The sequence below is a fragment of the Saimiri boliviensis genome, chromosome X (genome assembly GCF_048565385.1).
Source record: "Saimiri boliviensis isolate mSaiBol1 chromosome X, mSaiBol1.pri, whole genome shotgun sequence".
Classification (NCBI taxonomy): Eukaryota; Metazoa; Chordata; class Mammalia; order Primates; family Cebidae; genus Saimiri; species Saimiri boliviensis.
Genome location: NC_133470.1, coordinates 70,966,418 through 70,982,118, shown reverse-complemented (window position 1 = coordinate 70,982,118; position 15,701 = coordinate 70,966,418). Strand labels below are relative to the sequence as shown.

At 33.9% G+C, this 15,701-nt stretch overlaps 1 protein-coding gene across 2 annotated transcripts in view; it reads right to left on the bottom strand.

The window, feature by feature from the left end:
- Positions 1–669: 669 nt before the first annotated feature.
- Positions 670–15,701, bottom strand: part of CYLC1 (cylicin 1) — a 41,410-nt gene continuing 26,378 nt past the window's right edge. Inside the window, exons 4-5 of one of the 2 annotated variants that reach the window (XM_003936822.4) lie at positions 12,047–13,774; positions 670–816 (exon numbers count right to left, since the gene is read on the bottom strand). In XM_003936822.4, coding sequence (XP_003936871.1) covers positions 784–816; positions 12,047–13,774 — 1,761 coding nt within the window. In that variant the 3' untranslated portion in view covers positions 670–783. The remainder of the gene's footprint in view (positions 817–12,046; positions 13,775–15,701) is intronic. The other variant, XM_010347339.3, reaches the window with a different exon arrangement.

Sequence of the window (15,701 nt, the reverse complement as noted above, 5' to 3'; positions counted from 1 at the left end):
AGAGATTGGGCTCAACTATGAATGTAGCATGAGCAAATAGGAATTTATAGCCAAAGAGCAGGGTGTCAGTCAGTGGATGGAAAATTACTGAGAGGTAACATTGGGGTTAAGGGAGGATTCTGGCTATACTGACTTAACAGGATTCCAGGGTGTTGAGAAATCTCCTGGAGGATGGTGGAGGATGAGAAACCTGATCATATAATGAAGAATCAGCTATTAAGGGTGTAATACTCTTGCTAAACTGATTTAGCAGCTTTTTTGCTAACACGGATTTTATAAGGGAAATGCTTAGATAGACCTAGGCGATAGTTCAGGAGCATGACTAAAATTTGATCAAACAAAACATTGTTGTCAGGTGTTACTATCTATATATAGTTCTCTATTTCTCTTCAGGGTGTGGAAGATCTGGTTCCTCCCTTTCATTCTCTGTTTACTTTTAGTTTGAGTTGTAAGTTAAAGAGAAGTTTAATGAAATATGATAAGAGTGTTGAAGGGGAGTACATTTGAACCCAAATTTAGAAATGGTTTCCAGACTGAAGCTTCAGAACATGAGGTAAAATGCTACATTACTTTGGTCTGAATAATTGAGACATTTGATACATTTAAAAAAAGAAACATGTCTATAAATCACTTCTGTAAATTATATGACAAAAAAAGCAGCTCTTGATACTCATGGAAGGCTTGTTTTTATTTCAGTTCCACAGAGGTAGAAGTGTTCATTTGAGAGTAGCTGGTGCTTACTGTAGTAAGGCCGTTCTGTGAAACCAAGCGCTCAGTTGTTCTTTAAAGCAGCTTATGAATCCACGGTGCTTCAGGCTGAGAAACAAAGTAGAAAAATGCAAATAAAAAGAAAGATTTTATTTGTCTATTATTCAAGACATCTTTGGTGTGTTAAGGATCACACCAAAGCACAGAATGTAATAGATGAAAGGGAACTTGGATATCATTTTTATTTCTTATTAAAAATGTAGATCTCTGATCTCCACCCCAGTCCTACCAAGTCACAGTCTCTAAAGATAAAGTCCAGCAATATGTACATTCAACAAGCTCCCTGAATAATCTTAATGAACTTTGAAGGGTGAGAAGTACTGAAAGGTAGTCCAAGCATCAGTGTTTGTACAGGAACTAAGCCCAGCAACGTAACTCCATTAGCCTAAACTTTCACAACTACATTAATGGATTTGAACTTTAAAAATAAAAATACAATGTAAAAAATGAAAATATATTTAAAATATCTTGTAGTCACCCCAAATTCCACCACATTAACACAATTATTTTCAAATTTGCATATTAATGCATACTCTTCATCCATGAACATGAAGATTTTTCCTTGCTTATTTATTTTAGCCTTATAATACAAACTTGTCCCTCTATTTCCCTAGGCTCCATCATTATTATTTCAATGAATGCATACTGATCAGTTTCAGATATTACTAACACCCCCTTTAATTTTATACATTATACCTATATATTTTATACATTAATTTATAAGTATACATAATTTTATATATTATACATTTATACCAAAGTTTTTCTTTTATAGACAGTATTACACTCATGTTCTTTATGCATAGAGTTTGTTTTTTCTTCTGAAAATTTTTTATTATATTTTTAGGGGTGGGATTATTGAGTCAAATATTATTTTACCATTTATGACTCTTCTTATATATTCCCATATAGGCCCAGAGGAAGGTTAAGCTGGTTTATATTAGTCCTTTTCTGAAGTCAGCAGTGAGTAAATGTACTGCTGTCACTGAAGCTTCAACAGTTGTAAGACATATCATACATATACAATACATGTAAAAATTATATTTTATGTATTCATATAGTTAATATACATAAGACTTATAGATATATAATAGTCACATTACTAGGTACAAAATAATCTCTAGGGGTTGCTTTGATTACTAACCATGGCCAATATTTTTTCATGATTTTTCCTCTTACATTGATTTTCTCCTGTATAAATTATCTGTTCCTATTTCTTCATTTTTTATTATACAGATATTGTTTTTATTCTCAGAAATATGTCTTATTATAGCACTCTTGATTCACAGTTCAGTATTTTTTCCATATTATTATGCATCCCAAATAATTGAAACAAAATGCTGGCTTGTTTTATTCTCAAATACATGTGTGGCATAACTTCTACCTGTATATTGTGATTTGGGAGAGGCACTAGAAATGTCATATTCTAGAGCATTTCTTTTTTTTTTTTCTTTTTTTGAGACAGAGTTTCGCTCTTGTTACCCATGCTGGAGTGCAATGGTGCGATCTCGGCTCACCGCAACCTCTGCCTCCTGGGTTCAGGCAATTCTCCTGCCTCAGCCTCCTGAGTAGCTGGGATTACAGGCACGCGCCACCATGCCCAGCTAATTTTTTTTTTTTTTTTTTTTTTTATTTTTTTTTATTTTTAGTAGAGACGGAGTTTCACCATGTTGACCAGGATGGTCTCGATCTGTTGACCTCATGATCCACCCGCCTCGGCCTCGCAAAGTGCTGGGATTACAGGCTTGAGCCACCACGCCCGGCCCCTCTTTTTTTAAACAGACATTTCTTTATCAAAAAGACTTTTTTAAAAAGACATTTTCTTTTTTTAAAAAAATTCTATTTTTAATAGAGATAGGGTTTTGCTGTGTTGCCCAGGCTGGTCTCAAACTCCTGGGGTCAAACAATCCACCCACCTCTGCCTCTCAAAGGGCTGGGATTACAGGTGTGAACCACCAAGCCAGGACTGCCTTTTTTATTAAATTTATCATACTTTAAGTTTTAGGGTACATGTGCAGAGCATGCAAACCACTATGGCCCGTACATACCTATGAAAATAAGACATCTTCTAAGAAAGACAGTGCGTGGAATTAGATTTATTATTGAGAGTCAGAAGTCAACAAGAAGACACCAAATCTCATGGTGGATGATGAAGGCATTTATTTCTATGCTTGAGCATAGCAAAGTAGCAACACAGTAAAACAGTTAAAGAAATAGGAAAAACAATCTTTGCAAAGTGCATGCAATTTAAAAATGAATCAAAAAGTTATCATAGACCAAACCAGCATTTCCTCCCACCTATTTTATAATTTAATATTTCTTTATTTTTTATTTTATTTTATGTTTATTTCCATAGGTTATTGGGGAACAGGTGGTATTTGGTTACATTAGTAAGTTCTTTAGTTGTGATTTGTGAGACTATAAACATTCCAGAAGGTAACACTGGAAATACCCTTCTAGACAGTGGCTTAGGCAAGCATTTCATGACCAAGATCCCAAAAGCAAATGAAATAAAAACAAAGATAAATAACTGGGACTTAATTAAACTAAAGAGATTTTGCATGACAAAAGGAACAGTTAGCAGAGTAAACAGACAACCCACAGAGTGGGGAAAAAATTTTCATAATCTGTGTATATGACAAATAAATACTGTCCAGAATCTACAACAAACTCAAATCAACAAGAAAAAATCAAAACAAAACAAATAAACCCATCGAAAAGTAGGCTAAGAACATAAACAGTATTTCTCTGAGAAAAAAAAAGTGTTGCAAAGAGGCATCACATATTCTATGTTGCTTTTATTTCCCTTAGGCTGTCATCATGCTTATCACACCACTTGCCAACTCTGTGTTTCTCCCATCATCCACTTTGACTGGCTTCTCAGCTGTAAATTGTTTCCTCCTGTAGTTAGTTTCATCCTTCAGAATCATGTTGTAATATTGCATCTCATAATGTAATATCACAGCCCAGTTCTGCTTTTAACTAACTGGTTGTTTCTGGATATAAAATTCTCCATTGCCTCTGTCAAAATTTTGCTCATCTTTTATAACCCAGCTGAAATATTATTTCACCTTTGTGGTATGAATAAGTAATTTATGAACTGGACATACTTAAATTTCATATTATATAGTGACAGCTGTGTTTATACAACTGCTGAGAAATTCCTTCATTCATTTTTTGGTGGTTCTCTAACAAATGTCACATTCACTTTTTCAATAACTATTGAGTTCCGACATTCTTGGGAATTTAAAATATATTAGTAAACAAATTAAAGATTTTTGTCATCATGTGGCTTACTTTTTAGCAAAATATATATACAATGCATAATCATAAAAATAACTGAGTAAATTACATAAATGAGCAAAGAATGTGAAGCTTCTTGGTTTTATGTAATACATTGAATGTTCCTAATTTCAGGGAAGGATACTTTCTTTAGAGAGGACAACTAAAACAAAAGCTGCTGGCGTTTTCATTCCTTAGGGTAAATCTTTAATTTCTTTGAAAGAAATAGACACGATGTTTGTATCTTCATTCGTTTTAACAGTGTTTGACACATGATTGATAATTATCCTAAATATGATAGAATTTCTAATATAAACTTTCAACTTAATACAAAATTTTAAGTTAATCAGTCAACAAATAGTTGTTAATCATTTACATGCAGAACAATACTCTGAGTGTTACAGTAGTTAGAAAAAAATTGGAACACAATATTAATATCAAAACAATAAATAGAAAGCAATATAAGTGTTACAGTGTTTTGAGGGAAAGTTGAGCTTTGAAGAATACAACTGCAGAAGGAGAAACCAGTTGCAAGAGAAAAGGGGAGTAATATAAATGAAAATATAAGGCAGTAATAGTAATAATAAAGTCTTACATTTGTATAATAATTTGCCATTTATAAAACACTTTCACATCTTTTCATATTTGAACCTAAGAACAATTTGTTATAATGGGTAGGTTAGGTACTATATTTCTCATTTGCAGATGACTTTACCCAAATAACAGGAAAGACCTTAGTATTAGTTAATGGTAGATTTAAATCTCAAGTTCATTTTTTTCTGATCTCATGGAGCTTAGAAATTGTTTGAATATAGGAGATAACAGACAAGAGTTAGAATAAGAAAATAGTCTAGGGATATACAGTTTGAAATATTTACAAATAAGTGAAAACTTAAGACATAGTAACAGATTAATGCTCCCAGAGTATATAGAGAAGAGTCTAAGTTTAATAACTGAGCTGTAGAAAACAACTTTTGAGCTGGATATAGAAAGAGGAAGAAGTGCAAAAATTGGAGATAGAGAAACAGTAGTAGGAGAGGGGAAAGAAAAGTAGTGGGAAGAAAGAAAACACCAATAGTAGAAATTCAGGATAGTTAAGGGAGAAGATATGTTTTTTATAAAGGCAAGAGGTCACAAGTTAATGTAGGTACAGACAAGACCATAATATTCAGTGAAAGGTCATTTCAGGGAACTATTAAAATATAACTTTGTAAAAAAGAACTAGAGAAAAGGGACAGAAAAGAAAAACTGAAGATAAGAGTAGGGGAACTAGGAAAAATGTTATAAATATAATGTTTAATGTTATAAAGGTAATTGTCAAACATATGAAAAACAAATATAGGATCCCATTAGCAAGAGAGAAGAGAGGATGATGTGCACAACCTACATCTTTATCTGTTATGGAAGGAAACCAATGTAAAATGTGTAAAATTGAGAAGTAGTCATAAAAATATTATTCAGAGATATGGAAATAACCAGCAAAGAAATAAAAACAGAAACATATTAGTAGGCATTTATGTCTTTCTGTTTGTCTGGGGCTTTCAGTTACACTGGTACTTGACTGTCACTTTATTAAATTCAGTGAGATGGTTTCAAATTAAAACAACTCCAGTATTCTTTTTAATAGATAAAATCAGTTAATAACAGTTTCATAAATAAATGACCTCCCCAGTCATAATTACATATTGTACAAAAATCTCCAAAATCCTACAAAAACTTATAGAAATCAGTACACAATAATTCATGAGTCCTCCTAAGAATAATTTCTTGTGGTAATGAATTCCATTCAATGTTATCATTATTTTTTGTGCTCTAGTGTGTCAGACACTTTTTCTATCTTGTTAGCCTCATAAGGGGAATTCTGTCCATGGTTCATCACTGTTATGGGCAGACATATGACTTATATCTTTCAGGCACAACTTAAAAATGACAAACTCATTCCACTATGCTAGCCTTAAAATTTGAAATTGCAATTCATCTAGTTCAAGTCTTTAGAGATGAGAAATCAGGCCAAGAATAAGAGAGGGATTTACTTTGTTTTATCATTAAGCAACATGTGTCCCCCACACACAAAAAAAAATAAAAAGCATAAAGTGAACCAAGATAGGCAGTTCTTACGTGTTTTACTTCAATTTGTTTTTTGATTGATTTCACCAGAAATAAGTACTTCCTTTAAGTGCTTTCCAGTTTAATACAAAACAACAACAACAGCAACAACAACAACATCTTTCCTTGAATAGGAACAATGAACCGACTTGCAACCTCTTTAGTTTGGGTTTTCTGATTATTTAGTCTTGTCTTCTTTTGACTCCTAATTAACTTTGGAAATTGAAAGATAAGCTTTTAAATCAATTGCCCAGTGTTGAGCATAATGTCCTGTAACCTCTGCATGCTCAGAAAATGATAATTCCTTATGGAAAATGAAATATGGATCAATTAACTAATTTTATTAAGCAGAAGATGACAGTTAAAATATTGATTGGCTTATTTGTTGAAATAAACATGTTCTAATAAATTTGTTTCTTTTACATTGTGTTCATGAAGCCTTGATAAAATTAGAAGCCACATGCATTGTTATTCGAGGTACGTTGATAGGAGTAGTGCTCCCTGAATATGCATAATGAAATGCCAGATAGTATACTAAAAACCTAACATGTTTCATTTTCCTATAAGGAAGGTCTTATTGATATACCATATTGTAATTGAGAAAAAATAGTATTTCAAGTGATTAAGAAAGTCCTCCAAAAGTATCCTGCTAGTAAGTGATAGAGCAAGGATTTAAATACAAACTGGTTGACTCCAAAACTGTATGCAGTAGCCACTAGATTATACAACCTGCGTGGGGCTTTCTATTTTTCAAATAACATATTGAATTCTTGTGGGAGATTAGGAAACCTCCTTTGTTACTTAATTTCAGTACAATGAAACCTTGATTGTCACAATGATCAATTTGGACATTGATGACAGTTTATTATTTACTAAGGACTAGTTTTTGTTTGTATTAGTCCCTGTTAAAAACTACTCTGTGGAGAAGATAATTTTCTCTAATACAGAAAGCCAAGGAACAATCAAAACAATTATAGATGTATTTGACTATGTAAAAATTTAGCATTTGTGCACAGCAATATACACTGTGGAATAATTAATAGATATGAACGTTGGGGAAAATACAACAAGGAAGACAGATGAAGGATTAATACCTACAATATGCAAAGAGACTTTAATAAATGCAAAAAACATAAAAATTCATGAGAAAAATGCACAAAGAATACAAAGAAATGATTCTCCAAAGATCAAGCCTATGGCACGACAAATATTCAAAAGATACTTAAGTTCACTAGCATTCAGAAGAATGCAAATGAAATATCATTATACATCCATTAGAACAGCAAAAGTTAGGAAGAGCTCTAGCAACTATTGCTGACCAAGATGCAAAGAAGTATGCATTATTTCTATATTTTTAAATAAAACGGTAAGAAAACCTCACTTCCTCCTGCTCCCAGCTGCCATACACTTTCATTCCTGCTCCCAGATGCCACCACTGTCTGTATGTCTCTCTCTCTCTCTCTCTCTCTCTCTCTCTCTCTCTCTCTCTGTGTGTGTGTGTGTGTGTGTGTGTGTGTGTGTGTGTGTGTGTGTGTGTGTTTGAATGTTTAATAGGGTAAAGTGAAAGTTGGAGAGAAGTATGGAATGAAACAGTAAGCTGATAAATGTTACCTAGAAAGGACAAAAAAGTTAGCAATGGATGAAAGTAGGAATGAGAAGTAGAGAAATAAGCAAAAATAAAAACTTAAAAGATGGAAAGAAAACAAATTCAGAATGTATGGTATTCTGACACATTAAATTCTGTGTGTGTTTTCATAAGCAAATTGTAAATAAGAACGATAACATTAGATATATGTCTAACGACTTACATGGATGACCATGATATTGTCAAGTGAGAAAATAACTTGTATTTTAATACAAGAGCATGATTGTATTTTGGTCAAAACAAATTATCTGATTGTCTCTCTCTCTACCTCCTTACATTTGCTTGTACAAGGAAATGGTCCAAAGAGAAAAATGGCCCCCAGGCTGTTAACATTGTTTACCTCAAGAAGATGAAAACGTAGAGAGATATGACATCAGAAAGCGAACATAAGGATCTAAATGATTAGCTTTTCTTTACATATTTTATATTGTTTCTGTTGTTGTATTTGTATTTTTGTTATCAAAGATTATATATATATATATATATATATATATATGTATATGTATATGTACACACACACATATGGAAAAAAAAAAAACAGAATGGAAAACAAATGACCCTAAACCTAACACCCTACTTTTCTACCTTAGCAGTTGGACTATAAAGAATTCTTCCCTTATGATTGAGAATATTGCCAAGATTTATAAACATAATATCAAATGTAAGCAATCTTAATCCAGGAGTATAAACAGTGCTGACACTGAAATACAGTACTGCTTATGTGCTTCTTATGTGGTGCTGTGAGAATCAGTGAGACTCCAGTGGAGGAGAAAAGGAGAAAAGTCACCATTCTTCAAGCCAATATTAAAAAAAAGAAATAAGAAAACACCATAAGTTTCAATAACATAGTTTGTTCACAAGTTCCCCATACACAAATGAACAGGATACATGGGTCTTCTCCTCCAGACATCCACTTAGAATGTAAAGTGCATTTTTGTGACTCCCCTCACTTAATAAAATACTTTATTTCTCTTAATGACATGTCTAGAGTAAAAATGCTTGGAAAAAAGGATATCCAAATGTCTGCTACTGTGATATGATATGTAGCTCTTCAGGGGGACCAAATTCTCAAGCAACTAAACATAACATAGGTGTTGTTTATGAATCTGTGGATGTGTATGTGTGTATATATGGCAAGATTCACCACCTGCATAGAATCTGAATTCTAATGATGAATGTAACTAACAAAAAAGGAATAAAATATAATTTTAGATAAAGATAAATTCAGTGAAGACAAATAATGTACAATGCAGTGTTCAGAGATTGACTGAATAGTGATGGAGAGGAAGGTAACATAAAAACAAGGTAGTCAGGGAAGGGTTCCCTATAGAGAACACTCAAGCTGAAAAACTAAATAATGAGAAGAACTAGATAGGCAAACATCTGTGGGAGGAACATTCCAATCAGAGGAAACAGTATATAAAAAGGCTTTGCAAGAAAACAATCTTAGTATTTATGACAAACAAAAAGAATGCCAGTTTGGCTATATGACAAAAGAAAAGAGAAAAAGTGCTACATGATTAGGGTGAAAAATGAGTAGGGGCTATATATTGTAGAGGTTGGAAGCTAGGGTAAGAAATTTTATTCTGCGAAGCATGATGGCTTATATCTGCAATCCCAGCACTTTGGGAAGCCAAGGCTAGAAGATTTCTTGAGCCAGGAGTTCAAAACCAGCCTGGGTAACATAATGAGTTAATGGATTGATTACCTGTGGAGGGTGAGAAATAGAAGGGAGACAGAGATTATGTCCATGTTTAAAATAAATCAACTGGTTGGATGGTGGTGCCATTTGATAAGATGAAGAAGGCAAGGAGAAGAATAGAATTTGGTGTGGGTTAAAAGTACTATTTAAACATTTTAAGTTTGAGATGCCCAGTAGCTACTATAGTGGAGATTTCAAGTAAGTGCCTGGGGAGAAAACTTGGGAGTTCAATTGGAGGGTCATAACTGAAAATAATAATTTTGGAATTGTCAATACATAGATAATATTTATAGCCATTTAACTCTATAAACTCACAAAGGAAGGATTGTAAATAGAGAATGTCCAGGACGAAAACAGGATCATTCCAATTTTTAATAATGAGTCAGAGAAGGATACAATAAAGGTGGTTAAAAGGTACCAGTATGTAGAAATAAAAACAGGAGAGCACAGAGTCATAGAAGTGAAGTAAGAGAAATATTTCCGGACAGGTTAGTTTAAATGATGTTGTATTATGAAATAAGATGAGGAGGGAGGAAAAACCTGTAGATATGGCCACAAGAAGGTACTTGATAACATTTTTAAAAAAGTTTCAGTGGAGTAGAGATAGAAAAGCCTAACTGAATGGTGGCTGTGCATATGGAAGTTTATTAAAGAGACTTGACGTGAAGTGTACAAGCCTAGAACATACCCTGAAAGATTTTTGTTACTACAATTAAAATTTATCCTTGTATTCAATTTTTTTCTTATATTTTAATTATTTTTCCTAAAATCTGCCTGTGGAAAAGAGTCTAGCTATTTGAGAGTCTTTATTCTTATTTATCTTAAAAATTATTTCCCAGCATACTTTCATTCCTTTTAAGTTTTATCACTCTAGTGGCTAGCCATCCATTAACTCAATCTGGTAGAGAGAGAAGATATCACCTAGAGCAAAGGGGTCATTAACCACCTTTGAGTCTCAAAGCAGAGTTTTGGGGTCTACTGGAAACACAGGCTTTCTGAGAGTGATAAAAAGTGTTGTTAACTTCCAAAAATATTAATATATGAGGAGCAAATTGATGTATGTATGTAAAGTTTTATTATAAACCAAAGATAGAAAATACTTGGTATACAAGATAAAAGATATCTCTCTGTGTCTAAAAGAGGAAATATAAACTTCTTGATTGGAAGAACAAGAAGATGACAAGGAAGAGAAAGGAGAAGAAAGGGAGGAAGAAATCAATGAAAATGAGAAACTTAGGCTCAAGAACTAGTCATAGCTACAGTTGTTCTGAGTTTAGCAGGAGAGAGAGCAGCAGCCCTACCATGTTTGGAATAAACGATGAATATCATGCAAGCACAGAAAACAAAGGTTGACGCCCAGAAATCATGTAAATGAGTTACACCTCAACCCAAAATCGTAAAGCCAGAAAGAAAGAAAACATGTGGAATAGGAACTTGATAGGGTTTGGCTGTGTCCCCACCCAAATTTCATCTTGAATTGTAACCCCACAATTCCTACATGTCTTGGGAGGAAGCTGGTGGAAAGTGATTGAATTATGGGGGTGAGTCTTTCCTACATTGTTCTTGTGATAGTGAATGAGTCTCAACAGATCTGATGGTGTTAAAAACGGGAATTTCTCTGCACAAGTGCCCTTTGCCTGCCGCCATCCAAGTAAGATGTGACTTGCTTCTCCTTGCCTCCCATCATGATTGTGAGACCTTCCCCAGACATGTGGAACTGTGAGTTCAATGAAGCCTCTTTCTTTTGTAAATTGCCCAGTCTCAGATGTATATTTATGAGCAGTGTGAAAACGGACTAGTGCAAAGCTCCTCTGTCTAATGTAAGATGTCTATTTACACTTTCCCTTACAATCATACTATTTGGTTAAGGGATTGAAGGGGAGATATCCTGGATGACAGAAGTAGTACCTTTAAGTTGACAGAGTATTTACCCCCAATTAGTCAAAGTTAACCTAAGACTTATGAATTAGAGAAGATATAGTCATTTCTGAAAAGTTAGCTTTTGTTTCCTGATATCAGTTATGATGAGGGCTCATAAAAACTCCAGTTGAGATATGGATTAAATAATTTAATTTTTTGCACAACTGAATCTTGGCATGTATTCCACCTGCTGTGTATGGATTTTGGTTAATACAGCTTTTACTCTATTCAGCAACTTCTCAGGAAATGTCTTTGTACCTCACTTAAATCTGCTTCTGTAGAAGTTTTAGTCAATTTTCATTTTTGTTCTTTTTCAAGTATAAAACTTAACCACTATTTTTGCAAAATGACCTTATTTATACATAAATTCACACATTTCCTTAAATAATGAGTCAGTTCTCTCTGCTCTAGTCAACATAATTTCTAGTCTCTTAAATTTGTAACTTCTTTTGCAATATTTTGATTACTTGTGAAATACTCTTTATTTTTCTTACCTTTGAGTCAAAGTTGTCAATATTCTAGAAAAGATAACTATCATTTGGAGAAAATATAAATTCAAACTTTAAAAATACCTTTCATTTTATATCAATTTCAGCCTAAAAATAAAACAGTAGTAAACTTACCAAAGGGGCATATCTTGGTTTTGGAGAGGGAGGAGGCATCTTGCACAGACAAAAACGTTTGACCTTTGGTGATGGCAGAAAAGGGTCACAAGGAGGAAGTGGTGGTCTTTCTCTTGATGAAGGAACTCTACCTGTACTTGCTTTTCCCCCTTTCTCTTTGAATGTAGTCTTCTTGGATGACATTTTGAGTCCTTTATTTAATTCCAGTCCTTCCTTCTTTGAAATTGCAGATGTGCCTTTTGATTCGTCAACTCTCTTCTTAGCCCCAGGTTTGTACAGTGACTCTTCAGATTCAGTATCTGAACCTTTGATTTTTATAGACTTTTTAGAGACTGTCTTGGAAGATTCATCAAATTCAGTATCAGTAGACTCTGTGTCCCTCCTTGCATCCTGCTTGACATCTTTCTTTGAGCCTTTCTTTTCCTTCTTTGAGTCTTTCTTATCCTTCTTTAACTCTAAATCAGATTCCATTTCAGAAGATTCTGCATTTTTCTTTGCATCCTTCTTTTTGTCATCTTTCTTTGAATAATTCTTCCCCTTCTTTTCATCTTTTTTATCCTTTTTTGAATCTCTTTCAGATTCAGAATCAGCATTAGTATACTCTTCATTCTTCTTGACAGACTTTTTATCTTGCTGTGAAGATTTTTTATTCCCCTTTTCATGTTTCTGACTCTTTTTTGACTCCAATTCAGATTCAGAATCAGTAGAGACTGTATTTTTCTTTGCATCATTTTTTTGGTCATCTTTCTTTGAAGCTTTCTTTGACTTTCTTGAATCCTTTTTTGCATCCATTGAGTCTCCAGATTCAGCATCAGTAGACACTGGGTCCTTCTTTGTGTCCTTTTTCTTATCATCTTTCTTTGAAGTTTTCTTATCCTTCTTTGTATCTTTCTTTGCATCCTTTGAGTCTCCAGATTCGGCATCGGTAGACTCTGTGCCCTTCTTTAGATCCTTTTTCTTGTCATCTTTCTTGGCACCTTTCTTATCTTTTTTTGACTGTTTCTCAGAATCCTTTGAGTCTTCAGATTCAGAACCAGAGCTTTTCTTTGCATCTTTTTTTGCATCCTTCTTTGCAGGCTTCTTTGAATTATTCTGTGAGTAATTCCTTAACCATGTATCAAAACTTATGGATTCATCATCAAACTCTTCTACTAACATCAGAAAATCAGCATTTAAACTATTTTCTGGGCAAATTTCTGATATGGCATCATTACTAGTCTTTGACATCTTCAAATCTGTCTCTGGATTGTTCTTGGTACGTGTGGATTCAGTGTTTTTCTTCTTGGAATTCATTGAATCTTTCTTATCTTTCCGTGAATAAGTTTTTGAGACTGCCTTAGAATTTTTGGATTCCAGATTTGTTTCCAAATTGGATTTTGACTTTTTAGATAGTCTATTTTCATGTGATGATTTTATGGAAGTTTTAACTGTCTCATTTTGTCTTTTAGTTTTCTCATCTTCTACTGTTTTCCTGGATTCTGCATTTGTTGCATATGAGCCTCTTTTTTTCTTGGAATCTTTCTTCAAAGGTGTTCCTCCTTTTTCATCTTCGGACTCTTTATATTCTGCATTTTTAAGATGGGTTTTGGAAGTATAAAGACGTCTGAATGGAGTCTGTTCCCTGGCAGCTATGTTAATAGAGGGCCATTGCAAAATTCTTCTTAAAGAATGCATTATCCATACATAAGCTGGTTTCTGGCCTTCTTCTGACTTTCTTTTGTCATGCCTCTGAAAAGATTGGTAAGAACAATAATCCTTTGTGAATGAGTTATGTCTTTCTATATTGGGACATAATAGAAATTCCATTTGACCCAGTAGTCCTATTACTGGGTATATATCCAAAGGATTATAAATCATTCCTTCATAAAGACACATGCACACCTATGTTCATTGTGGTGCTGTTTAAGATAGCAAACGTGTGGAACCAACCCAAATGCCCAGCAATGATAGACTGGACAAAAAAAAATGTCTCACATATACACCATGGAATACTATGCAGCCATAAAAAAAGATGAGTTCATGCCCTTTGTAGAGACATAGATGAACCTAGAAACCATCACTCTCAGCAAACTGACACAAGAACAGAATACCAAACACCACATGTTTTCACTCATAGCAGGTGATGAACAATGAGAACATGGGCACAGGGAAGGGAACAACACTCACTGGCCTAGGTGAGGGGGTGGAGAGGAGGGGTGGGGGGTCAGCGGGGGTGAGGGCAGGGAGGAGGGGGAGGGATAACACTGGGAGAAATGCGTGATGTAGGCAATGGCGATGGAGACAGCAAGCCACCATGGCATGTATGTACCTATGCAACAATCTTGCAGGATGCAGGACATGCACATGTACTCCAGAGCTCAAATACAATAAAAATAAATAAATAAATAAAAATAAAAAAAGTTTATTTTTAATTAACTGTTTATTTAAACTTATTTTTTTCCTCTATCAAGGGTGTGTGTGTGTGTGAAATACATACATATATATATATATATATATATATATATATATATATAGAGAGAGAGAGAGAGAGAGAGAGAGAGAGAGAGAGAACTCCATTTTGAAAATAAGATGACTTTAGCAGAAACTTTATGATTGGGGCAGGCCCACAGTGATCCATGACATTCCAGGACTTATCCTCAAATACCAACAGCAGGCTTTTTGGGACTTCTATATGGGGGAAATCTTTTGGAACAATTTAAACACCCTTTATCCCCAAGTTAAATCAGAAATAAACTGATCCTCTTGAAGTTTGTTATGACAGTTCCTGCAATAGTTGTAGAACCCTAGTCTGATATCTATTCCTGATTTTAAAGTTTCTTGTCAAATTGAGAGCCTGTGACCCCCAGCTGCACTGCAAAAAATGAAGACATAAATTGCATGAAATAAACAAATGCTTGATTTACATTAGCTTGTGCAGCACTAGTGTAATTTCTTTTCTTTTTCTTATTAATTATACTTTAGGTTATGGGGTACATATGCAGATTGTGCAGGATTGTTACATAGGTTTACACATGGCATGGTGGTTTGCTACATCAATCCCCTCTGTCATCTACGTTAGGCAATTCTCCTAATGTTATCCCTCCCCAGTAATTTATTTTCAACTCTCTCCCAAATATTTGTCAAATCTAGTTGTCATAAGAAACCATAAAGACAGATTTTAGAATTACTTCTTATTTTCCCTTAATTATTCAGTAGCAAATGGTAATATGGAATTAAAAGATAACCATGAAGAGAAACATGAAAATTGTATCACTACAGATGTAATAAATTACTCTTGAATAAATGCATTGACTGCAACTGTGCTCTGGGAGATGCTTTAAAAATTGTTTGATATCACAATAGGTGATCAATATGTGATTATTTTTCATTTTGCTAATTAATAGGATAACTCCACTTTAGAGAAGCAGTAGAAAACTTGAAATCTCTTAATATCAAGTATCTTGATTTTCATATTTTGTAAAATAGGGATGCCTTAAAGCCTCATTAAGATCAGTTTCTGCTCTAATATTAAAATTTTAGCTGCTTTTGCAACTGGTAAACCTGCTAGTTTCAGTATTAGGTTATCCAGCTTGCTTAGTTAATGTCTTTGATGTAGATAAATATGTACAAATACGAGCTTAATCTAAAGCAGGTAGGACAGTCTGTTCTACAGAGA